General features: G+C 35.0%; 1 protein-coding gene across 17 annotated transcripts in view; it reads right to left on the reverse strand.

Moving 5' to 3' along the window:
• PBRM1 (polybromo 1) overlaps nt 1-23,749 on the reverse strand; it is a 67,009-nt gene that overhangs the window by 7,712 nt on the left and 35,548 nt on the right. For 7 of the 17 annotated variants that reach the window (XM_088134054.1, XM_007432378.4, XM_088134053.1 and 4 more), the window contains 13 exons: nt 23,485-23,590; nt 21,807-22,449; nt 20,728-20,939; nt 18,761-18,946; nt 17,885-18,042; nt 16,814-17,080; nt 16,284-16,429; nt 15,885-16,042; nt 15,195-15,378; nt 11,980-12,190; nt 10,758-10,959; nt 5,331-5,495; nt 1,243-1,389 (listed from right to left, as the gene is read on the reverse strand). In XM_088134054.1, coding sequence (XP_087990180.1) covers nt 1,243-1,389; nt 5,331-5,495; nt 10,758-10,959; nt 11,980-12,190; nt 15,195-15,378; nt 15,885-16,042; nt 16,284-16,429; nt 16,814-17,080; nt 17,885-18,042; nt 18,761-18,946; nt 20,728-20,939; nt 21,807-22,449; nt 23,485-23,590 — 2,785 coding nt within the window. The remainder of the gene's footprint in view (nt 1-1,242; nt 1,390-5,330; nt 5,496-10,757; nt 10,960-11,979; nt 12,191-15,194; nt 15,379-15,884; nt 16,043-16,283; nt 16,430-16,813; nt 17,081-17,884; nt 18,043-18,760; nt 18,947-20,727; nt 20,940-21,806; nt 22,450-23,484; nt 23,591-23,749) is intronic. The other 10 variants (XM_088134066.1, XM_088134065.1, XM_088134063.1 and 7 more) reach the window with 5 other exon arrangements.

Raw genomic sequence — 23,749 nt, forward strand, 5'->3', positions numbered from 1 at the left:
GATTTCAAGAGATACATACTTTGAAATAAAGCAGGCAAACTGTGACTGTATGCACGTCATCTTTAACCTGAAATGGAAAGCTGTGGTTTCCAAACAACTCATTTGTGGATTCACAATAAATAAGTGGGTTATCCAAATGTAGGATACAAGCCATTTCTGGCTACTACACACCACAAAGTGTAACTAGGGAAAGAGATATATGGTAAACCAACAAACTAGGTGTAACATTATTCTGGGTTCAAGTACCATGCTTAATTATTGCCAAACCACTGATGGATGGTTTGGAAGCACTTGTTTACAGTTAAGTATGACATGCAAACAGAATCTTTATTAGTTTCTGCCTAAATTTATCCAATGCATGCAGAAAAGGCAAAATAAAAATTAGCAGCAGAAAAAAGAAGAGGAAAGTAACTGAGGTTTTCGTAACTGCCTGTGTATATTTTTTTAAAAAGACAGGAACAGAAAGGAAAGTTAAATAATTCATAACTTTTGGTTAATGTTACTTTCACTATAATGGATAATTACTGATCCATGTAATAACATTTTAAATATGTATCAAGCCTGGGTTGTAACTAAAAACCGTACTTCAATGATCAGGGCAAATGTAAAAATACATTTAACTACTACAGGAACTGATTCTCTCTTGGCTGAAGCTTGAGTTTAGTATATATGTAAGACAATGTATTGAAGCAGTTTTATAATCATGTGTTAGGTGTAAAATTTTAAGTGACCTGTTATTAAATCAAGCCATTGAAAATAGGATGTACACATCTGAACTGATTGTAATATAAAAAGCTAGAAATGAAAAGCAGACTGAGGTAATGATTTATATTAGTATTATGAGTTAGTTGGGTTTAGTCCAGTTTAAACAAGACTTTTGACATATTCATATGGATTGGAAAATATAAGCCTTTAATATTCCACATCTCCAGTCAAGTCAAGCCCTTAAACACTAATTGAAGCATTCTTACATTTTACTGGTCAACTCCTTTTGCTGCTGGACTGACCACATGTTGCTTTGCCAACATGTGTAATATGCCAGTACATGTGGTATCTGTATCTAAGAGATGTTTCACTGCACTTTTGCATTACCAGCTCAATATCCCAGACCTAGGATATTCAGTGGAAGTCAAGCCGTGAAGCTACAAGTGCACACGTGGCAAACCTCTCCTAGAGTAACTGATCAAATGGGGCGAGAACAGAAAGACGAGATAATGAATGAAGGAGGAGGTTCATTCTTACCCGGTGGTGGGATGCCTGGCATGCCTGGTGGAAGTTGATGGGGTGGAGGCACCCCGGGGTGAAGTGGCGGCATGCTGCCCATGCTAACAATGCCATCAACTGGGCCTTGTAAAGGTGGCAGCACTGGTGGATAGCCACCTATCATGCCTTGAAGGACACAACAAATTTCAAACATGCATCAATGACATGCAAAATGATCAAATTAATAATGACGTGCACTACCCACACATAAGCGTCTTCAGTATTGCCATACAACACTACAATTAGTACCTTGCAAAAACAAACAATGTTACAGTGCCAAATAGAATATTTACAACAGATTAGTATTAGCCTACTGGCATATTCTTTTGAAGGAAACAAACTGTACATCTGGCATCATTAAAAGGATATTAACTGCAAGCAAATGTAAGGTGTCCTGTCAGTTATGTGAACGTATACAACATTGTTATAAGCACATTCTGAGTTTGTGGGATAGTATTGTAGTTTCATGGAAAATAAATTGTTAAAAACCAAGCACTCAATTTAACTATTTAACTTACGCTGGACATAATCATTTAAACAAATGAGAAATTAATTCAACAACACTGAAGAAATTGGGCTATTCTGCTTCATCTCATTCATTCTCATTAAGATCTACTGAGTTTTAAAACAATTTAAAGAGAGAGACATAATCTTACGCACTTGAGATACCATGCGATTTCAAAATTTTTCATCACAGACCATGCATTCTACAATTATGATGATTTCAAACGCAAATTTTTAAATTACCAATAGTCACATTGACATTATTAATACCTAATGCCAATAAGTTGTAATTTGTCTTTGCTAATATTCATAAAATATTAGCTAAAAAAAAAAGGTACAATGTGATGATGGGAAGATGGATGGGCAAACAGAGGGACAGAAAAATGGGCATGTCTCTTGAGGAAAAGAATAAAAGGGAAGGCACCAGAAAAAGAAAAATATTAATATAGGGGAAGTCTGGGGTATATAGCAAATAAGTGAGGATTATTCTTGAGGATTGTTGAAAGTCACTTTGTGTGAGATGGGCGGCTATATAAATACGATGAATAAATAAATAAGTAAATTATAAGGGGGTCTTTCATCTGAAAAGTGGGACAACATCAGAGAGAGAATTAAGATTATCCTGATGGAAGCAGTAGAGGAGGAGTTGGGGAAAAAAGAAGACTGATGGATGGGACCTTTCAGAAGAGTCTATGAGGACTAAAATGAGCTGATGTGAGAAAGGAGGATTCTGAATAGAAAAATGGAGGTTTAAAGGGAATGCCTTAAGAGAATTTGGGAAAGTTATGTTTGCAAGTTGTTTTATAGGCTTGATAGAAGGTCAAAAAGCAGCACCTAAGTACATAAAGTATGTGGTATCCTCACAGGTGGAACCAGTGTTGTTAGTTCAAATAATTATTTTTATTATCAACTTACTGGAGGGAAGGAATTTGGAAATAATAAATCTTTTGTACAGTATGCCTGCCATTATTTACAATAGTTGTGTGAACTTAATGTAATAGCTAACCTAAATATAACAAAACAAACATCTGCTACTAACTGTTGATAAGTACAGGCATATGCTATAATAGTTACAGCTTTGCTAATGTTTTGATCTGATATAAGGAATGGAGATGTCTCTCTGGATAAGGGGGCAGAATTTTTATATGCTGGGGCCAAGAATCCTTTGGTCAGGAAGTCTTCGCTCAAAAAAACTTGTTTTTTGAAAACTTTGAAAGAGTTAATAATCATGTGAAAATAAAACATATGTATCAAAAATTTAAATTTCACAGAAAATAATCCTCACAATTCAAGCTACTTAAAAATGCAATCTTTCTTGGACTAGATTCTCAACAGCCTTGACAACCTCCATAAATTTCATAACGCCAAATTCTCAGGAATATATTTTATGTAAAAAACATAAGGATACTTAAATAAATTGATTGGGAAACCTACCACTGAAGATTCATGTTTCACATTGAATTAATAGGAAACAATATTGGCTACTACATAATGCCCAACAGTAAAACTAATGGCTATACTTAGTATTTATATTGAACCTATCAAGCATTCAAAGCAAGTCACAAATGTTGTCAATTGTCTTTAGAAAAGTCCTACAAAGTAGCCTAGCACCCTTATACCCCAGCAGACGGGCTGACACATAAGAGTTCCCAAATTGTGGTTGATGGAAGATTTGAATAGGATTCCATAGCTCAAACCTCACTGTCTTAGCCAAAAACACAGCACAAACATTCAATGTGCATCTAAGCATGCATAGAAACTGAGTGAAAGATTCAAAGACCTACAATATCATGCTGCTCATGATGACACTTCCATTAAAATAAAGGACAAAGACAAAAACAATAGGTAGGACCTAAAGTGTTCTCTCATAAAGGAGCATAAACATGGAGACAGAAGAGGATTCTATAAATACAAGTTGGGGAAGAAGCATTTTCTCTTATTTCCTCTTTGCCTGCAGTCCAGTGTACTTCTTATGCAATTTCAGAGCTTTCTCCCAATCCTCTGGAACAGATTTAAGGAAGGGATTCACAGGAGGTCTAAGTAGAACCAAAATACTGGAATCCCTATTCTAGGAACAGAATTCAAATAACAGAGTCTGGGTCCACCAAAAATAGTCTACTATACCAACAACTAATAATATGCTAGATGTTGCAGGCATATTATGATCATTTGTGAGGATTATATTAGCTGCAATTTTTTTTTATTTTATATCAAGTGAATTATAGTACACTGTATAGACAACAGGAGAAACGAGAAAAAATATACAATATACTAGTTTGAGACTTCTATTTCCTATCAATTAATTAATCCTTCCAAAATCAATTATATACATTACATTTCTCAAACTAAAAAACTGCTGTAAAACACAAAGAACACTGTATTAGTCTAAAAATGGCTTCATATAAATTTCAATAGACAATTTTCATTTAGTGCCTTGGTTTCAAACTTTAAGCACAGTGCAAGGCTTCAACACCAAGAGAAACTGGACTTTGAACAAAGATCAGAGATACTGTATTATACATTGGCCATTTCAAAAATAACATTAAATGATAGTTTTACTTGTGAGAATGGGTCTAAGGCTCATGATCCTCTGCTCTGCTCTGCTCTGCTCTGCTCAGAAACTTTTGCTCCCATTTTTAAGCATGGTTTATTGTTTTATCTAAACTATGACAATCTGATTAATTGTAATGATGGTTTTAGTTTAAAATGCCAGGATCATAAACTTTGGTTCAAAGTTGGCTTATTTCACTAAATTTTAACTAAGATTAGCTATATTTCTGAGTTCAGTTATATTGGTAGTCAACTGAAGAGAAGCTTTCAAATTCCTCTTTACAGACATGCCAGAGATAGAGAGGGAACATCAAGGCCTCATGTATGCCATACTAAACCATATTTTAATGTTCCATCCAAAGTGACCAGTGTTTACAGTGTGATACAGGGAGGCCACTGTTCAGTGAGTACAAGCCAAAGGTCTTCTGAGCTAGGAAAAATACTTGCAACTTTTCTCAGTTCCTGTGTTACTGCCACCATACTTGATCTTTTCAACTGGAATGTAACATTAGTTTTAAGCTCAAATGAAGGTGAAATACTAGTTTTACAATCTTAACCCATCATTAGCGCAAAAGAAAGTTGCTTATGGGAGCCTGAAAATCAATTATATTATGTGAGGAAAATCAACAAAGAATTTGTGGCACATTACAGACTAATTCTTATTATAGGACAAACTTGACAGACTACAGCCCACTTCATCAGATGCAGGATCATTCACCTTTCTCCAGGTATACTGATTATACAGCATAAAAAAAAACAACAGTTAATAGATAGGATACAATTCAAACTACGTGCACGTTTGCTGATTAGGAAAAGTGCTGTTACAGGTCTGGTCAGGATAAGAGTGCATGCTTATGATTAAAGATAGTATCTCTACCAGTGAGAGCAACATTTGTGCTCAAAATCAGGATGCTTTGAAGTTAAATTTTAAGAAGAAAGTTTTATTAGATCGGTTAAGAGTTTGGTAAAGTGGATGAAGGAAAAAATGGTCAGAGCCCCCTGTTTGTTTTTACCTGCAACAGGTGTCAACTGCGGATTGAGCATCCCCATTGGTGTTGGTGGCGGCACCACCCCCATAAGAGCCCCGACAGGAGTGCCTGCCCGGGGGGAAGAATTCTGCTGCTGTTGCTGTGCTGCGCGTTCTCTCTCCTGCTGCTCAGCAACCTTAGCTGCCCGCTCTGCAAAAGTATTTTAGATTTTCAGTTCTGTTTTGTAACCCAGAATTTCAAAAAAAAAAAAAACTCTCTGATCATTTAGCCTTATGTAGGAAAAAAAAGCCCACACAATTTTAGTAATACAGTATATAATTTTGAACTTATTCAGTTGCCAACAAAAAAAATATATGATTTTTTTTTTAATTCACAAAAGGTTTCAAGAAATATGGGCTTAGATCAGGACAACCATGGGGAGACAGAAACGTGCAGAGGGTATTTCCTGTTCCTGCCTCCGTCCTATGCTTCCCAAAACCTTCTCCTATTTTGAAGCAACCAACTACGCAGAGCTTCAAATTTTAAGGGAAACAGGGTCTGGAAACAGATGCTATGCGAGCATGTCCACAAGTTCCAATGCACCTTTTTGCCTTTAAATCTGAAGCACTGCTCAGTCCTTCCTACCTGATTGTGAAATTGTGAAATAGTGTGGATGAGGCTACGCTGTAGAAGAGAGGAGGGAAAAAGGTGTTTTTTGTAAGCTTTCACTCACTTGTGGTTTCATAATCTAAACCACAGGCTTTATTTTTTATTACCCTTTTTTTTAAATTACAACACCAACAGTGTTATGAACAGAATGGCAGCTGTTTAATGCTAAGCAATATGTGCACCTGGATGTGATTCCTACCTTCCCTGTCTCCTAAATTTAGGGCAGCAACACAAGATAACTTCAGTGCAAATGTTACTAAGTATCATAGCTGCAGTCCACAGCCCTAGGTTGGCTCTGCATAAAGCTGTTAGTGTGTTCTGGAGTAAGAGAGCTATCCATTGTCTACAAACCTGCTCTGATCCAAAACAAGTGTCCGCTTTGATCTTAGTAGGATTAATCTGTAACTACTACTGAGGCAGAAGATGATAAAGATCATTTATTAAAACTCATTTATTAAAACTCATTTATTTGCCCTTGTAATGGTATGTGGGAAAGACCTTGGGAGACCCAGGGTGAAGAGATGCTGCCGAGGGAACAGATAAGAGACAGCATAGCCCACTGCTGCATAGTGGGTGGAGCAACAAGCTCAGAAGGGACCCTCCCTAAGTTCTTAGGCTATAAAGGTGAGGGCGGGAGAATTGTACTTACAGACTTGCAAGATTCTGTTAATGTAGCTTTACAATAAAATAGAGTTAGTTTATGTGGTTGTGTTTCCTGTCTGGTCTACCTGGTAAGGTTACCAAATTGGTAACACAATGGAACCTCAATTCAGCAGACCTTGATACAACAGGTTTTGCATTCAAAAGACCACACTTTTGTGGCATGATGACACAAATTATGCAGATGCAAATTATGCAATTTATGTAATGATATCATCACCCAAATGACAAACCAATGCAAATTATGCAATTTGTGTCATTTTTATAATGGCATTATTACATGAATTACATAAATTGCTGCAATTATGTAGTTTTGTATTTAGTGTATATTCATGTATAGTGGACATCCTCTTCCAATTAATCCATTAAAATAAGATTTTACTGAATTGCTAATATATATTGTCAAAAGAATAGCAAATGTGAGCTATTTCTACAATTTTCTCTGTGTTAACAAACTTTTTATGTTTTCTCTTATTGTGGTCCTTCAGTAATTTTTAATTTTTTTTTTATTATAATGCACTGGACGTGTTTGGTAATTTAAACAAACTTTTAGCTGCTTACAGTTAAGATAATTGTTTTTCCTAAAGACTAAAACATCTAATCAGGTGGCAATGTTTACTTCTATAAAGTAGTATTTCTTAATGCTATTCCAAAATGTCTGCACTATAGATATTGGTTTATGTTGCCACTGCCCATCCTAACCCTTTGAAGGAAAACTGTGAACAAAGATTTCTCTCTATTATTTCCAAGATAAATGATGAAAATGTTATTAGAAAAACAAGAATGAGAGAAACATTTACACTTTGTCTGATTGAAGACTGATTTCCTATTACACCATTTCAGTTTTCAAAAGGCTTCTGTATTTAGATAAATAAGAAAAGAGTGGGTTTTGTATTAAAAAATAGGATAGGAATGTAAGTGATAACCCATTCAAACATATATTTGGGGAACATGAAATTACAAGCATAACCAAACAATACAAGAAAAGCTATACAGAAATCATCTGGGGGGAGGGGAAATCAACAGTAAGGATACATAAGAATTTCTTATCTTTAGTGTTTACGATGTATGATTCACATCAAAAGACAGCATTCCTTAAAGTGATTCAGAAAACAAGCAATCTGTTCTCCTTTGATTTAACTAAGAAAAAGAGGAATCTAACTATTTTTATAAATGATCATTTACAAGATAATACCAAACTGAAGCAATCCTAACTATACTTTCATGGGTATAAAATGTATCATATTAATTCTGTTAACCTGAATTAGGACTATGACCAAAACAACAGCAGCTGACATTTCACAAATGATTTTGATCTGAAGTATTGGTGCTAGATATAAGCAGAAAAGAGAGGGAAAATTACAGTAATGACAAAGCAATTAAAATGATTAGTAGAAGCAGGAGTTAAACTTTGTAGTTTCACTGCCAAATTCAACAAATCCAATCCCAGTTTGCTCAGACCAGGGCTTGCAACCACTGAGATACAGTGAAATGTTAAAGGCATGACAAGACTCTTTCTTTCTTGTATTAATCTATTCTTGTCTAGATATATTTATTAATTATCCAGCTCAACACAACACAAAAGCTGCCACAAGCTGCTTTTGGTTGTGTGATGTTTTTACATGATATGTCATCGTATCAAATTTTGGTTTAAAGCAAGGGTATGCGTTTGGCTGAATCCCAAACTGAATTGGACTGATTTGGAAATTGCTGAATTGAAGCCTTTGGAGATGACTTGGAAGCTGCTGCTGATATACAATGCAAGGATCAGATTAGCAGTCAGAGAGATCCATTAGGATTCTGGGCCCAATTAAGAGTGTTGGTTATCGGCTATAAAGGCATATATGGCATGGCGCTGGGATGTATCAGGGAATACCTTACCAAGCATGGTTCTGCCCATCATTCAAGGGTCAAGGAGGAGCTTGCTCAAAGTCCCCTCCCCCATGGGAGATTAGAGGGACTTAGATCAGGAGACGGGCTTTCTTGGTAGTGGCCTCCACTTTACAGAGCATACTTCCCCTGGAAATACAAGTGGCCCCTACCCTTTTTTGTGTTTAGGAAGCTCCTTAAAACAATTTTATTTTAGCAGACTTTTAGGCCCCAGTGTGTTTTAGTGCATATCTAACTTTACTATTTTTATGATTATTATAATTTTGAGTGGTTTGCTTTTTAAGCATGGAGATATTCATTTTGTACTTTAATTAGGTTTGCTTATGTATACCAGCTCGAATGTCCATTGAGGCACTGAAAATAAATAAATAACTTCTGAAGCACATCAGATCTTTGGGCCATCCTAAAAGATTTGTTAGTGATGCACGAGGGACCTCTCATTTGTAAAAACCAATATATCATTCATCATATACGGAAAATATCAGGTGAGAGGAATATGTAGTTTGCAATTGACAGCACTAGCTTCTACAATCATAAATGTTTACCAATGCTCTCCAATAAGTAACATATCCTATTCCCATTTTACACAAAAAAGCCTGGAAGAACAAACTTTGTATGGAAACTTAATGCAATTCTGCAAAGGAAAAAAATATCAGTAACTGCCATATAAAATAAAGTGCTCAGCACAACCCCATCCTGCACTATTCACTTTACATAATAGATTACTATTCCTTAAAATCCACCCAAATCTGTCCAAGAGAAAATAGTGTACAAATTAGTTGACTGTTTTAGCTACCATCTTCATTCACACCCAAAATGGCTTATAAAATTCAGTCATAGAACAAAGGCTTGGATCAAGCTTTACATACTTAAAGCCAACCCACTGGAATCAGGAGTCCACTATTACTTGATTTTAATAGGTCTACTCTATATACAGCTAAGCCAGAATCCAACCCATGGATTCCAATCAAAATAAAACACAGCATTAGTGGAAACACTTAAATAGTTAATTTCCACAGAGCTTATATAATAATAACAGCAGCAGCAGCAACAATATAATAATACATTCTGAAAAGAATGAGCTCAAATCACAGGGTATATGTGTTTCAAAAGACAGGATTCAAAAGGAAGCCCAATTTTTTTTTGGAAATATGCAACAGGCATATGTTCTTAGTCTTAGTTCTATGGAGAAACAACTGCTTGAAATGGTAACCGGGTAGAACTATTATTTCTTTGCAAATAAATGATATAATAAATTCATAAGTTAAAAACCAAATGGAAGAATGAAAGATCCAATACAAAGTTTAATCTAAAAATTCAATTTGTTCTGAAATAATTACATTTCCCATTCTGCAATATTTCTTAAATTTTATTTTCCAATGCTACAATAAGTAACTTTAAATATTTTAGGATTAGGATTAGGAAAATATGTTTTTTAAACATATTAAGATTAAAATTAAAAAATATTAAATTATGCAAAGAATTAAATCACTATGACAAAGGATTAAAAGTACATTTGGATTCAACAACTGAAGTAATATGCTGAATTTCATTAAGTTGCAGTTCACTGTTTTATATAATCAATAAAGGATGTGTAATTATTCTACAGAGACATATTTAGCTGACGAGTTATTGTAGATTTTACTACATCATACATCCATCTTGGACATACAATGTTGAAAGTTTAGGAATAACATATATATGAAAAAGAGCACTAACCATGTCCTTCCTATTCTGCTTTGTCTTACAATTTTGAACAAACATACTTTTTCACAATATGCAGGTGACTTATTTTCTTGTTCTCTTGTTCACTAGCAGCATTTAATTATACTTATCTAATTTTTCCTTTCAATGTGTTTTAAGGCCTACAGCTGAAGACCTGGGCTGATTATTTTGAATTAGCATACAATTTTCAGACTTCTTTCTCTCTCTATACTGACTATGTTAAACTCTTCTAGGGTCTCCTTTTCAGTTTTTAATCCCCTCTTTCACACCTTTTTTCATCTCATTTCTCTTCAAAACCTCTTGCTTTAAAAATTCACTTGGTAGCCTCTGATTCAGGTCTCTGCTTCTTTACTAGTTCTATTACTTCTGTTTTTCTAAGTTCCAAATCCTTTTGTAGGTTTCACCACCACTAATTTATTTAGTTTATTATGGACAGATCAGAATGTAATCATTTACCCATTTGAAACTTTCAAGACAGAAATTGGACTTGCCTGTTAGACAATGCACCTTTTTCTGATTTAGATTTACCTTCATACTCTGCTTTCTTGGTTGCTTCCAAATTTCTCCACTCTGTTCCAACCAGTCTGCTGAGCTCTCCAAAGGAATAATCTGGATGCTGAGCTTTAATAACAGCTCTCATCTCACTACTAAACAAGATGTACCCACTCATATTGATCTTCCTTTTAGATCCTTCTTTTTTTACACTGCCCTTGATAGACTTCGGAGTGGACTATAAAGGGGGAAAAAAAAAAACCCAGTGATTGCAATAAATGTATAGAAAATCTGTATGCTGCCTCAGATCAGCTGTTTTGACTATTATGAAGTGCTTCAAGTTTATTTATTATTTCTTTATTTCCCCATCACAACTTTGCATGGCCTATAAACTATAGGATAGTTATAAGGATATACATATAACTATCAAGTTATAAGGATATATCACATTTGAAACATTTTGTAAATTCCTAGTCACAAAAAAATTAAAATGAGAAAATGAGAAAAACACAAATGACAGGTACCTGTATGCTATGGCTCTTAGCTCCTAAGATGAGCAGAATCTTTGTAAGCTGGAATGTATCTAGTATTATTCAAAATAGTTTTGTAGCACTCCTTAGAGTTAACAAACAATCCTGTCAAGTAACTTACAGCAATCAAGGAAGTTCATTTGCATGTTTCACAGTACCACAGGTCTATGCTTTCTCACATCTAAATGACTGTATGGATTCAATAATGGTTACTGTCTAAGGTTTTTCCCCAATGGTGTCTACCCATCCTGTGAGATCTGGCAGGAGAGGTATGCTCTGGGTCCTATCCACAAGTGCCATCTACAGGGCCCAGGAAGAGACCCTTTTCTGCTGTGGCATCCACCCTCTGGAACATCATTCCCCCAGAAATAAGATTTGTCCTGACCCGGCTGGCCTTTCCCAGGGCACTGAAAACCTGGCTTTGCCATCAAACCTAGAGCCCTGATAATATGGGTGAGACCATTTCTTGGCCTTGGTTGTGTTGACTAAGCATTTTCACTGCTAAGTTTTTTTATGTTATCTCTGTTGTTTTAAACTTAGTTGTTTTTTAATGTTTTTATTCTATTTTTAACTGTTAGCCGCTCAGAGTCATACATATGAAATAGGTGGCCATATAAACTTATTTAATAAATAAATAACTACATTACATCACTCACGCATACTTATGTTATTACACAGTTTTCAAAAATATCTTCCTTTCACCAATAAGATTTGGTAAGTCATATTACCTGTGGTGGAGTATATGGCATTATATCCAGTTCATTGGAGAGTGGAGTCTGCAGCTGAGGTATTGTCGGTGCTTCTGTAACTTCACCTTCCTCTTCCCCAATCTCTTCAATATCTTCTTCACCACCTTCTAACTCAGCAAATTTTGCTTCTAGCTGCTGAATTTTTTTCTCTAAAAGTGGAGATGGCTCCTTATGTGGAATAATAGGTTTCCTAGAAAAGAAAAGAAAAAGTATATATTTACTGAACACAGTATTTCTCTTCATTAGAACATAGAGAGAAGTAAAAAATAGTAAGCCAAACAAATGAAAGGTGTCAGGTAAACGGAACATAGCTAAGTCCAGATTTCATCAATATCTTCTACTATACCTCTCTACACCTTTCTGTCCTTGAAAACCATCTTTGCTTCAACCACATCCATATGCTGCTTCACACACTGCCATTGTTCTTTGTGATCACTCATTTTTGTATCCAGTTCACATTCATTCAAGATCCATTCATTCTTAACCCTATCTCTTCTTGCTTAACACACAAACTTCTAAAGTACACCACTCTTCCCGCATTCAGCTTACTTTTATGTTTCTCCTCACATACCCAGCTGTCACTTCCATATAAAAAAGTGGGCAGAAGCACAAACATTAATTCTTCTCAACAGACTACATTTCTAATACTACTTTGCTAATACTATTTGCATATTTGCATATAAATTAAAATTTATCCATCCGTTTCCCCATCTTTAATAAGCATTGCACCAAGGTACAGAAATTCATCTTGCTCTACTTATTCATCATTCATGTAAAACTTATAATTGTTGATTATTTTTCCTGTCCTTACATTAATTTTCAGATTCATATGGGTCATTGCACCATGCACCTTAACATTTACTGCAAATCATTTGGGCGTTGTCTACCTATAAAGTACATGTCATTCATGTCTTCAACCAATATACTCTAATGACATCACAAGCATTTCTTGTACTTTTATCCATAAATACTTTAAATAACCAAGAGGACAGCACACATTCTTGTCTTATTCCCCGCTCAGTGCTGAACCACTGATTCCAATTGTTCACACTAGCTTTAGTGCCATGATATACTGCTCATATCACAACTAAACTTCAACTCCTTATTTGCACAAAGTATTCCATAATTCAAACTTAATCACTCTTACATTGTCTCTAAATCAACTAACATAAAATATACTTTCTCACTTTCATGCATTTCTTATCTGTTGAAAAACAAAAGAAATCTGGGGCCTGCACATCCTGTGCCTGGCATTCTGCACTTTCCAAATTTTGCTTATTATCACCTGTTGTATCCTTTCAATCATTATACTGCCAAACACCTTCCCAGGCATACTTAACAAGTAATTGCTCTGTAGCTTCTGCATCCAAAAAATTGTGAGACAGTAAGCATACTTCAGGTCCTGCCTCTTAAACAATGTCATTTTATGGGACTCAGGAGATGTGCCTTCTCTGTCACTGTACCTGCCGTATGGAATAGCATTCCCCCTGAAATCTGGATGGACCGAACCCTGCTGCCTTCTGAAAAGCTTCGTTGGGTCCATCCAGATGGCCACACTTCAACCCACCACATGGATCAATCAACTTCTCCAAATCATCTCCCATCTCGGCTTCTCAATACAATATCTATTCTCAGCCAATCAGGCCAAGGCAATATTCAAACAAAGAGTTCTGGATGTTAATGCCCAAACCGATGTTGAGTCACTTACAAACTTCAGGTCACTGAAATGGCTGGCCAAAAATAAAATGTCCTTCCAAACAGAAAAATACTTGACAATGGGTTTGACTCAATACCATAAGATAGCTCTTACCAGAGCAAGATTCAAGCTGTTAGATTCTATGTTCAAATACAGACGATTCCACCAAGTGCCATATCCTGAGAGAATATGTATTTGTGGAGCATCAGAAATAGAAGACATTGTACGTGTCCTGTTCAACTGTCAATTATATGCATCAATAAGGGCTCAGGACTTACAGACACTATTTGATAGAACCATATATTGGGACTCTAACAAAAGATTATCTTATTTCCTTCAGGGGACAAACAAATATGTAGCCACTAGAACTGTCAGATTTATAATTAGGGTTGTCCAACAGAGAACACGTTTTATAAAACACATTGGGGTTGCATGCAAAGGTTATGAATTCACCTAAACACATACTGTTTTCAAATTTTAATATTCATTTTATTATGTATCTCTGTACTCTATTTTATCTTATTCTATTTTATCCTACTTTTTATCCTTACTCTATCTTATCTTACTACCTTTGTCTATTTTAACACACTGTAGTCTATTTTATCCTATATACATTACACAATATTATAATGTGTTCACAGAGAAAAAGATAATTGTAAAGAATATGGCAGAGGATGAGAAGTGAGTCCGATTAGACATGGGCACCAGTAAAACTTCTATCCTATTCTGTGGAGATAAGGGCAGCAAAGTATAATACCTTCTCTGCCTTTACTGCATCTGCTGAATGTGTCCAGCTATACTATTCAGAGTGACCCAGAGCAATTAAGGAAGGACAGGCTGGAAAATCCAATTAGTGCAACTTGCAATCTTCTGGCTGATAATTTTGTGAATAAAATCTCTTGTATTTGCTGTGAATTGGAAACAGGATGGGAGGTTTTAGAACTTGTGGATCTCGGGGAAGTGGACAGGTCCTTTGTGATGTTACTTCCACCACTTGTGGACTAGACCTCTGCAATTCCTAGTTGGGTAAGGGACCCAGAGAGGAGATAGATCCTTGGTTCCAGGCAATAGTGAAATCACTTGAGGGCTTTGAAAGTGATACTGGTCTACCCCTTTTTAAGAGGCCTGACTTGGACCCAACACAAATGAAAACCTATTCTCCTATGACCAACTTCCCCTTTTGGTAGTTGTGAAAGTGGAGGGGGGAACAATTACAAAGAACTCCGGAGGAAGGAGACTAGTGGGACCCACAGCAATCAGAATTCAGGCCTGGGTACGGAGCAGAAACTGCACTGGTTTCTCTCATCAATGTCTCATGGTGGAATTTGATGGGAGGGAATGGAAACATTACTGCCCAGTTGGACCTCTAAGTCACCTTCAACATTGTCAACCACCGTATTTCTATAATTTCTACAGAGCTGGGAATAGGTATTCTTCTCTGTTATAAGATCAAATTAAGTTCTATGATTTTTTATTTAAAAATTGAAACATACATTACCTAAAATAGTAAATTTCATCATCTACTACCTTAGCAGACAAAGAAAATCTTTTTAGTCCCTTAAATTTTTTCATCTGTTTGTCACTTTCATTATAGCGACTTTCACAGAGAAGAACATCATTTTCATGAATTTCAGTTGGTCTGCAGGAAAGGAAATCTTTGAAAGACAGCACAGCACATTTTCCTGAAAGAGAGAATAATAAATAGCTGTGTTTTATTCATTAATATGTATAGCACAATATTTGTAGTATCTCTGAAAATTCTGAAATATCAAAAAGTTTGTGGCAAACATGCTTAATTGCACTCATAAGCCCTACTGCAACTAACATCACATGTACTGCATACAACTACTGGTTCCTAATGTGACAAGTAGCTCCTACATGCATTGATGCTATCATTAGTTCAACAGATACCAAATGAGCATCCTCCATGCAGACACATAACTCTATCTGTTGCCCAGCATTCCAAAAAGTGATTTATCTAGAAAAGAGCCTGATGAATTTCAGAGTCCATTTCTTCTTTCTTGTTAGCTAGTTCCAGCCAAATTAAAACAACTTTTTTTTTAAAAAAGGCTTTTCATTATTATAAAACTTCATTTTGTAGCAATTTTATTAATCCAAGGAAGTGACAAAACAGAATTTTTTCAATTTGAAAGAACAAGTAGTAAATGTTATGTTACTATTTAATTACCCAGAATGCATGTCATAGGACAAGTCTCTTCCAAGTTACTCAAAAATACTTCCTTCTTATAGAACATTTTAGTTGGCTCATGTTCAGTTTCTTCTGGGTGTATAAAGATTGGACCAAAGAAATAGGCAGCTCCATCTCTAACCCACATTTTTTCTATTCTGAAAAAGACAGAAAAATCACTTTCAAAGTATTCCAAAACAAGTTCCAAATTCAATTTTAACATTTCCCTTCAATTAATGTATTGACTGATTGACTATGCTATCAAGCCAGTGTTGATTCTTACCAACCACAGAGATAGACCTTCTCCAGGATTATATTAATATATTACATGACAGTTTTATTCATTTTTGTTTCTGTACCTTTTCTAAGTACATTCATATAGTTTTTTTTTTATTGTACCTGCCAACCCTTGGTCGGACTAAACCATGCGATTTTATGAAGACACAATCTCCAACCTTTAACCACATATCATTGTAACAAAGCTGTTCATAGTAGTGACAGCCAGGTTCTCCATTTGACATTTCTACTGGAACATCTTCTTTATCCTGAAATACACAAATATTTATGAACTAGGAAAAGTAATACAATTGATACTAAAGAATAATAGTGTATTAGAGATCCTCAGTTACATCCAGAGGCAATTTGTATGCAGGATCACTGATATCCATACAGAGGTCCAACATGTATAAGGTTTCTTTCATTTATCTCTACACATACAGTTGTTTTTGCCTCTGAAAATGATGAAATAATCCAATGTATGGGAAATCTATCAAAAAGTCAGAATTGTCTGTCTCCAAATAAACAGAAGCAGTGACTAGCTGTTTCTTACATAATTAACAGTTATTAAAATTGCACCTATGCAAATATAAGTACACAATTCAAGGCATTCACCTTTCCACTTTAATAACTCTTTCCTATAAAATAAATACCTTTTCAAGACTAAGAATGCTATCTCCAATTTTATTATCCTCTGATGTTTCAGTATGTTTTTCTTCATCAATTTTGTCTGTATTAGCAAATACTGATGCAACACGAACCACAGGTAAGGGCACTTCTCGTGGGACAAACCGTACAGAACTAATTGGCATAGTCCACAATTTAATTTTCTTAAAAGACTTTGTCTTTGCAGAATAACGTGATTCACAAACATAGACATCTTCATCTCTGAAGTTTTCTGGACATAGCTTAAAATATTCCTGTAATATAGAAAGAAATGAAAATCAAGGTAATATACAGAGACATGCATACAGTAGAAAACAACCATCACTTCGCTGAAACACTATCAAATCATAGTGATTAAACTGCTGTTTTTTGCTGTTCAGGCTTCTCAAGGTGACAGTGTTGAGTTCCAAGAAATGGGAAAGGACTTTTTCCCTGATTCTATCCTGTCCTATCCCTGAGCCTTGGTCTTCCCTTGAAGTATGTATAATTTATTATTAGAAGGTATTAATTCTAATACCTTCTAATAATAAATTATGTTATTATTAAGGTATTATTAATACCTTATTAGATAAGGTATTAGAAGGTTATCAACTCCAAACCTGAATGTTTTATAGCAGAATAAGGCTAAATCTAGAAACTCAAAAGACAAAGGTGGCCTTTTTCTCTTTCTCCCATTATAAAAAATCCATTACAATAGAAGGGGAATTTTTGAACCTCATGTCAAAAATCCCCTGTCTTGAGCTAATGCCCTTTTCCTCTGTCTTCTTCTATTTTCCTTCAAATAAACCACCTTCTGTCCTGGTAGCTTGTGTCTTAACTGCTATAAATTACACACAGTTTACAATTTACCTCCTACTATAAACCAAAAATGAGGGAGAAACGGTGACTCTCCAGATATGGCTAAAGAATCCCAGCACTCTTTACCACTGCCATGCTAGCAGGAGTTGTAATTTAACAACAATTATAGGGCCATACTTTCCCCATTTGTTCTATTTCCAAATGTCAGAGGTAAGCAGAAAATCAGTATTAATGTAAGAGTTCATTTAGATTCTTCTCACCTTAACAAACATGACCACACATTTGCCTAGAATTTTGCTCACTGTAACTTTGTTGTAATAATCACTTTTAAACACCTCCTTCTCCAAAAATTTTCTGGTAGCAAGATGGAATGTTTCATTTGGTCGATAAAACCAGCAGCCATATAACCATTTTTCCCCTAAAAACAAGACAGAGTTTAGCACTCACAGACAATAAAGTTATGGTACATAACTATCATAATAATTTTAAGGCCACTTTATATTAGAGAATTATACTGTTCTTCTGGTTGCTGCAAAATACACAAAATACTTGGATGGTTTGAAGGAAAGTAGCCAGATTTGAGGCCTGCACCCACCTTAAAAGAAATAATACTTAACTATATTTAAGTTTAAGAATGAATGAATGGTAAGTTCCCTGTGAAGGAACAAAAGTGAAAAAAGCAGGTTGCTGTTTATCAGTGATGCTACAGAGGATAGACAACAGGTACCTATTTCAATTGTACAATCGTACACAATGTGAAAATAACAATCTCTTCTTCATGCCAAGAGGGGAGTTATCAAATGAATTCAGGTGGAGATGTTTCTCTAAACCATTCCAAAGAAATAAAAAGTGAAGGATCCACCCGAGCCCAGCCAACGCTTTCTTGTACTGAATTATTTCATAATCTATCAATCTATTACGGAAACTTCATGACAGTATTTTAACAATCGCATAAGGAACTCTATATCATGTTAACACTAATTTGTATACTGCCAAACATTCAAATTATAAAATTACTGATGGGATCTGCTGTCCTAGCATTACCTTTTAGTACCTTTCTGAAAGCAAAGAATACATACTTCTGTGGAGTTCTTTTTAATCTTAAAAACAGTTTTACCGAAAGGAACATTCCTTACCATTTGAATCTTCCCATAGTCGTTCTATGCAGACTATATGAGGTTGCAAATTGGCTTCCGCAGGTTCAACGTATACATAATCTCCAACATGATACATGCTGTTCTTAAAGCTGCAATCCTGGCTGTATGTTCTGTGTAAATTAGACAGTCCTGATCCTCCAGAAGAATCTTCACTCTTTTCAGCTTCTTATTCAACATACGAGAAAGCATGGGAAATTATTTCTACTCAGTTTAAGAGCGCACAGGACTTTATTTTGTAATATTTTGCATGCTGCCTCTGCTCTGTAGTGCCAGATAGCCTTTTTCTTGAACAGCTTTACCAACACAAATTTCTTTTTATTTAGTGTATTTATACCTATTTTATCCCCACAAATGCAAGATAATGTACTTGGGAGGTTTCCTCTCATTTTATCCAAATAATAACTTTATGAGGTTGGTTGGACTAAGGGACAGTGACTGACTCAAACCCATCGAGTGAGCTCCATGGTCGAGTGGGATTTAAGTGCTGGATCCATATCCAACACTTACTATATTAGCCATCTCAAGCAATACTCCAATTTCTGTATAATGAAAGGGAGCTTACACATCATGTGGTTTTTTGGTGTGGATGCTGAGTAAATCCAAGCAACTACGATTTATTCACTAATGTGATACGTGAACCAAACTAAGGTCTTGCCCTATCAGAAAGCAGGGGGAAGCAATTTTTCCCCCAGATAGAATGAATTATACACTGAATGTAAATGGATGAAATCTCCCAAGTTTTAAATTGAGGGGGGGAGAGAAAGTGCACAGCAAAGGCACTTTCCACTTGACAGTAATAATAATTTTGATAGACTCTTCTTCGTATGATTCAAGTGCAGTTTTCAGCATGTTGATTTGTAAATTTTAGCTTTAATAAACTATTTCTTCACAAATGAATTATACACGTGACAAAGATCATCTGAGCGGCTCAGAGAATGATATGCAGGTCCCTGAGGTTCCAAAACCAAATGTTCCAAAACATCTGGAAATTAAAGGTTTAATAGTAATATAGGCTTACAGCTTATATTACTGTTAAAATATTAACATGAAAATACGTTATTTGCCTTTCTTCTCATGGGAATTGTCTGTTCCTGTCATGAAAATACAGTAAATTAGCCCAGAATGAATGGAATCTTCATTGAAAGTGTTGTTGTACTGGCAATGCAAACAGGGGAAGTTGCATACTTTTGCAAACACTTATACCACAACATATTCTCTGGTCATTCTAAATAGCACAAGCAAAATGCCAGCTAATACAGTCATAAATATCAATGGTCTGCTAAATATAGTTTATATTTACCAGAATAAATTTAACTCAATTATTTCCCTGCTGTCTGCTACTCACTTTCTTCCAACACAATGAGAACTCCAAAATCTAACCTTAAGTTAGGGTGTGGTCTTACTGATAAATCAGTAATATGGAGAATATATCTGAAGTTATACAGGCAATCAATTTGACACAAAACCATTCTTATCTTCTGTTAGTTTAAAGAAGCAGAATTATTAATGCTGCAGGAAAAGTGGCTGACAGCCAGCTTTAAATCTGTTACTGTGAAATATCAGCTAAAAAAATACAAATGTTGATGTTGACTTCCTGACTAATTATCACATTCTTTCAAATTATATTTCAGGGTAAATTGTATTGAAAGTCTGAGAATTTCTGCACAATAATCTATATTCCATACTACTGCTTGCCACACAATTTTCTTTGAAATTCTTGTCTGAGTATCAAAATCTGAAGGTAAATGAGAGCTGAATTATAAAGACAGTTTTTTTTCTTTAAAAAGAGACTTCCCTATATTTAGAGTTATATAAATCAATTATTCTTTACTCTATAGTGGCCATCTTGTAAACTATACTGATAATACAAACCAATCTTTATCCAATCTCTTCTTTTAAATGATTACATGTCAGCAGAATTGCTACAATGTACACCAAACAATTACCTCTCTTCTCCTCTTCTCTTTTCAGTTTATCCTCTTCCATTTCTTTGGGAAGTTTTTCCTTCTTCTCCTTTTCTACATCATTATGCAGATGTTTAGTAGTATAGCTAAGGGCTGGTGATAACAAGATCTCACCATTCTTGCAGAGTTCATCGCGGATTTTGATAAAGAACTGTTGAAGTTCTACAGCATCCTCATAAATCTCTGAATCCGTCCTTTAAGGAAAAGAACAACTGTGTAAAATAGTAACACACAAAATGTAATAATTTAAGCATGAACATATCATAAATAGTATTATTTGCATCTCACACTTTTTTCCTGGTCCTGCTTTGGATGTAATGGGAAACAGCAGTTTAATAACCAAAGATAGAAGACAGGTATGTGAGGAGACAAGGAAAAGAAGATGACAAGGAAGAAGTGCATGGAATCTGACCTATTCTAGGAATTAAATTAATGTTTTAATTGGTTTGAAATAGTGCTGTCTGAATTGGGTCATACCATCTCAAAACTCATGGGTCTCCATTATTATCTTGTTTTTAACTGATTAAAACACATTTCATATTACGAACCAAGAACTGAAGGCATATGTCTGAAGACACTGAAGGAACAGACAATTTATCTAAAAGTAAAATAGAAGTTCATTCATTACTAAAAAGAAAGTGGACTTTAATGTAGGATTCCTTTTCAACTTCAGAAACATAAATTATTCCTTATCTTTATAATCTAGGGTTTTTTTTAAATTTAGAGTATATTATTACTGAAGAAGACCTAGAACTAAATATAGGTATTATTTTAAGTGATAATGTAGTAATCTAAATGTTAAAAGAAAATTCCAATCAGAATGACAGAATCTACTTTTTAAGGAATGCTTGCACAGAAAATAGACATCATGTAAAACCTCAAGGGGGCTTTAAAAATTAAGAATTTTCTTCACAATAGTTATAAATTAATAATTTCCCATATAAATGCTTTGCTTTAAAAAGCAAATGGAGTTCCTTTATTTTAGCCCTAGTCACAGCAAGATGCAGCATCATTTAGCTCAGGTTCCACAAAGAGACTGATAAAGGTAAAATTTTACTTACCGGTTCATTCTCCTTGCCCGTTCCAACACTTCAAACATATGTTCTTGAAACAAATCTAATCTTCTGTAGCGGTTATTTTCTACATTTTTCCGTATGATATCAAAAGTCAGAGGTGGTTTGTTTGGAAAACTGGGGTCAACAGCAGGAATTTCAGCTAAAGAGTCACTATAGCACCTCCCCTCATCATCCTGGTGACTCATTACAGAGACAAAAAGGTTATGTATAAGTTCTTGGATCAGCAGGGTTACGTTTGGGACATGAGAATCTTCATCCCCTTCTATATCTCTTCTAGTCTCAAGCAAAACTTTATGTAGCACAAGTGCATCTTTGTAAATCAAGGATTCTGGTTCATTGTAAGTGCAGGCATTATTAAACATCATTACAAAATCTTCAACCATAGCATCAATATCCTGATATTTGTTGGCCATCATGTGGCTTCTGATTTTTTCCATATCAACTGGCTTTTTAATTGTTAGATAATAATCAGGAAGCTCTGACCGCGATGGAAGTCGTAGAAAAATAGCACTAAGTCTTCTACCTCGTTTATCTGTGTAGTTCTTCACTGCTTCATACACTTCATTAAGCTTCTGTTGCATTGGAGTCATATATTTTGATTTTTTAGGAGAGATGCCAGTTTTTCTACCTAGGGAGATAAAACTAAATTTTGCCATTTGCAACTTTGGTTACTCAAATACTAAGCAGATTTTTGATCAGGCAGGTCTAATTTAATAAGGTCTTTTCATACTTTCAACATGCTCTGAATGATCTCTCACAGCTGAACATAGGACATGGGGCATTCAAAGGAGTGAGAGAAAACCTACTACAAGGGTTACATGGTCACATTACTTTTGTCAAAATCAAAAGGCACACTTGTTAGACTGCATCACCATAGCGTTTTAACAGATAATTATATGCATATCTGGAGATTCTCTATTACATAAGATTTTGTTGACTGCACAAAAAAATAAAGCTAAAGCCTATGTATGAGCCATGTTTCATAAACATACTGAGGCTTCTGGGTCATGGCACTGATGAATAAGTATAAAATTCAGCACTAATGTTTATCTCTGAATCATTAACAATTTGCATTACTAACTAAAGCCATGTTCAGCATTAAATGTTCACACATAACACTATTTAAGCCAAGTATGATTTTACAAAGTTAAAACAAAACACAGTTGTGATAATAATCTACTTCTTTATAAATATTACTTGTAATAATTTACTTCTCTAAAATCTCAAAAGTGCCCTATTTTTATCCTCATTTTTGGGCATTTTGCAAGTTTTCAAGGGTGAGAATGGGAGCAGTAAGTCCCTGGAAGACAACATTTCTCTGAAATCTTAGAAAGATGGATTATTGTCCACCATTGCCTTAATCTAACATTAGCTGTTAGAATGCCCTATGTCCCAGAAATCTAGCATATAAATTTAACACATATAATTTATTTAAATTAAACTATGAGGTTCCTAGTGCTCTAAAATACCTCTTTAACAAGCAACACATATGTTATTACTCATTTATTTTTGTTTATGAATCTTTCTCAATTATATTGAAAAAGTAAGCAAAAATTAGAGTATATTCAGTTTGCACTTCAAAAACAACCTATTTCAACTATTCAACAAGTTTCCTTTCTATAAACATTACCTATTCAAATGAGAATTCACCAACATTACTTACTTAACTTTAATTTAGGGGAAGCAACCTCATCATCTTCAAGCAGAGGTCCTAGCTCTTTTCTCTTTTCTTTAAGAATTTTCTCCAAAATATGAGCATCATTGTAAACCTATTAATCATCAAAATAATAAATTAAACTTAATTCATAATCAAAATGTACAAAGCAACAAACAAGGTTTTATGGCAATATTCCTTTCAATCGTGTAGCTAGCACTGGCTTACATGTTAATGCAATGGCATGAATGGCAATGGCCAGGGGGCTGGGAGA

This window comes from Python bivittatus, unplaced genomic scaffold, assembly GCF_059951505.1.
Source record: "Python bivittatus isolate LINGU-HERP-01145 unplaced genomic scaffold, Pbiv_v1 ctg000080_np1212, whole genome shotgun sequence".
In the NCBI taxonomy this organism is placed as follows: Eukaryota; Metazoa; Chordata; class Lepidosauria; order Squamata; family Pythonidae; genus Python; species Python bivittatus.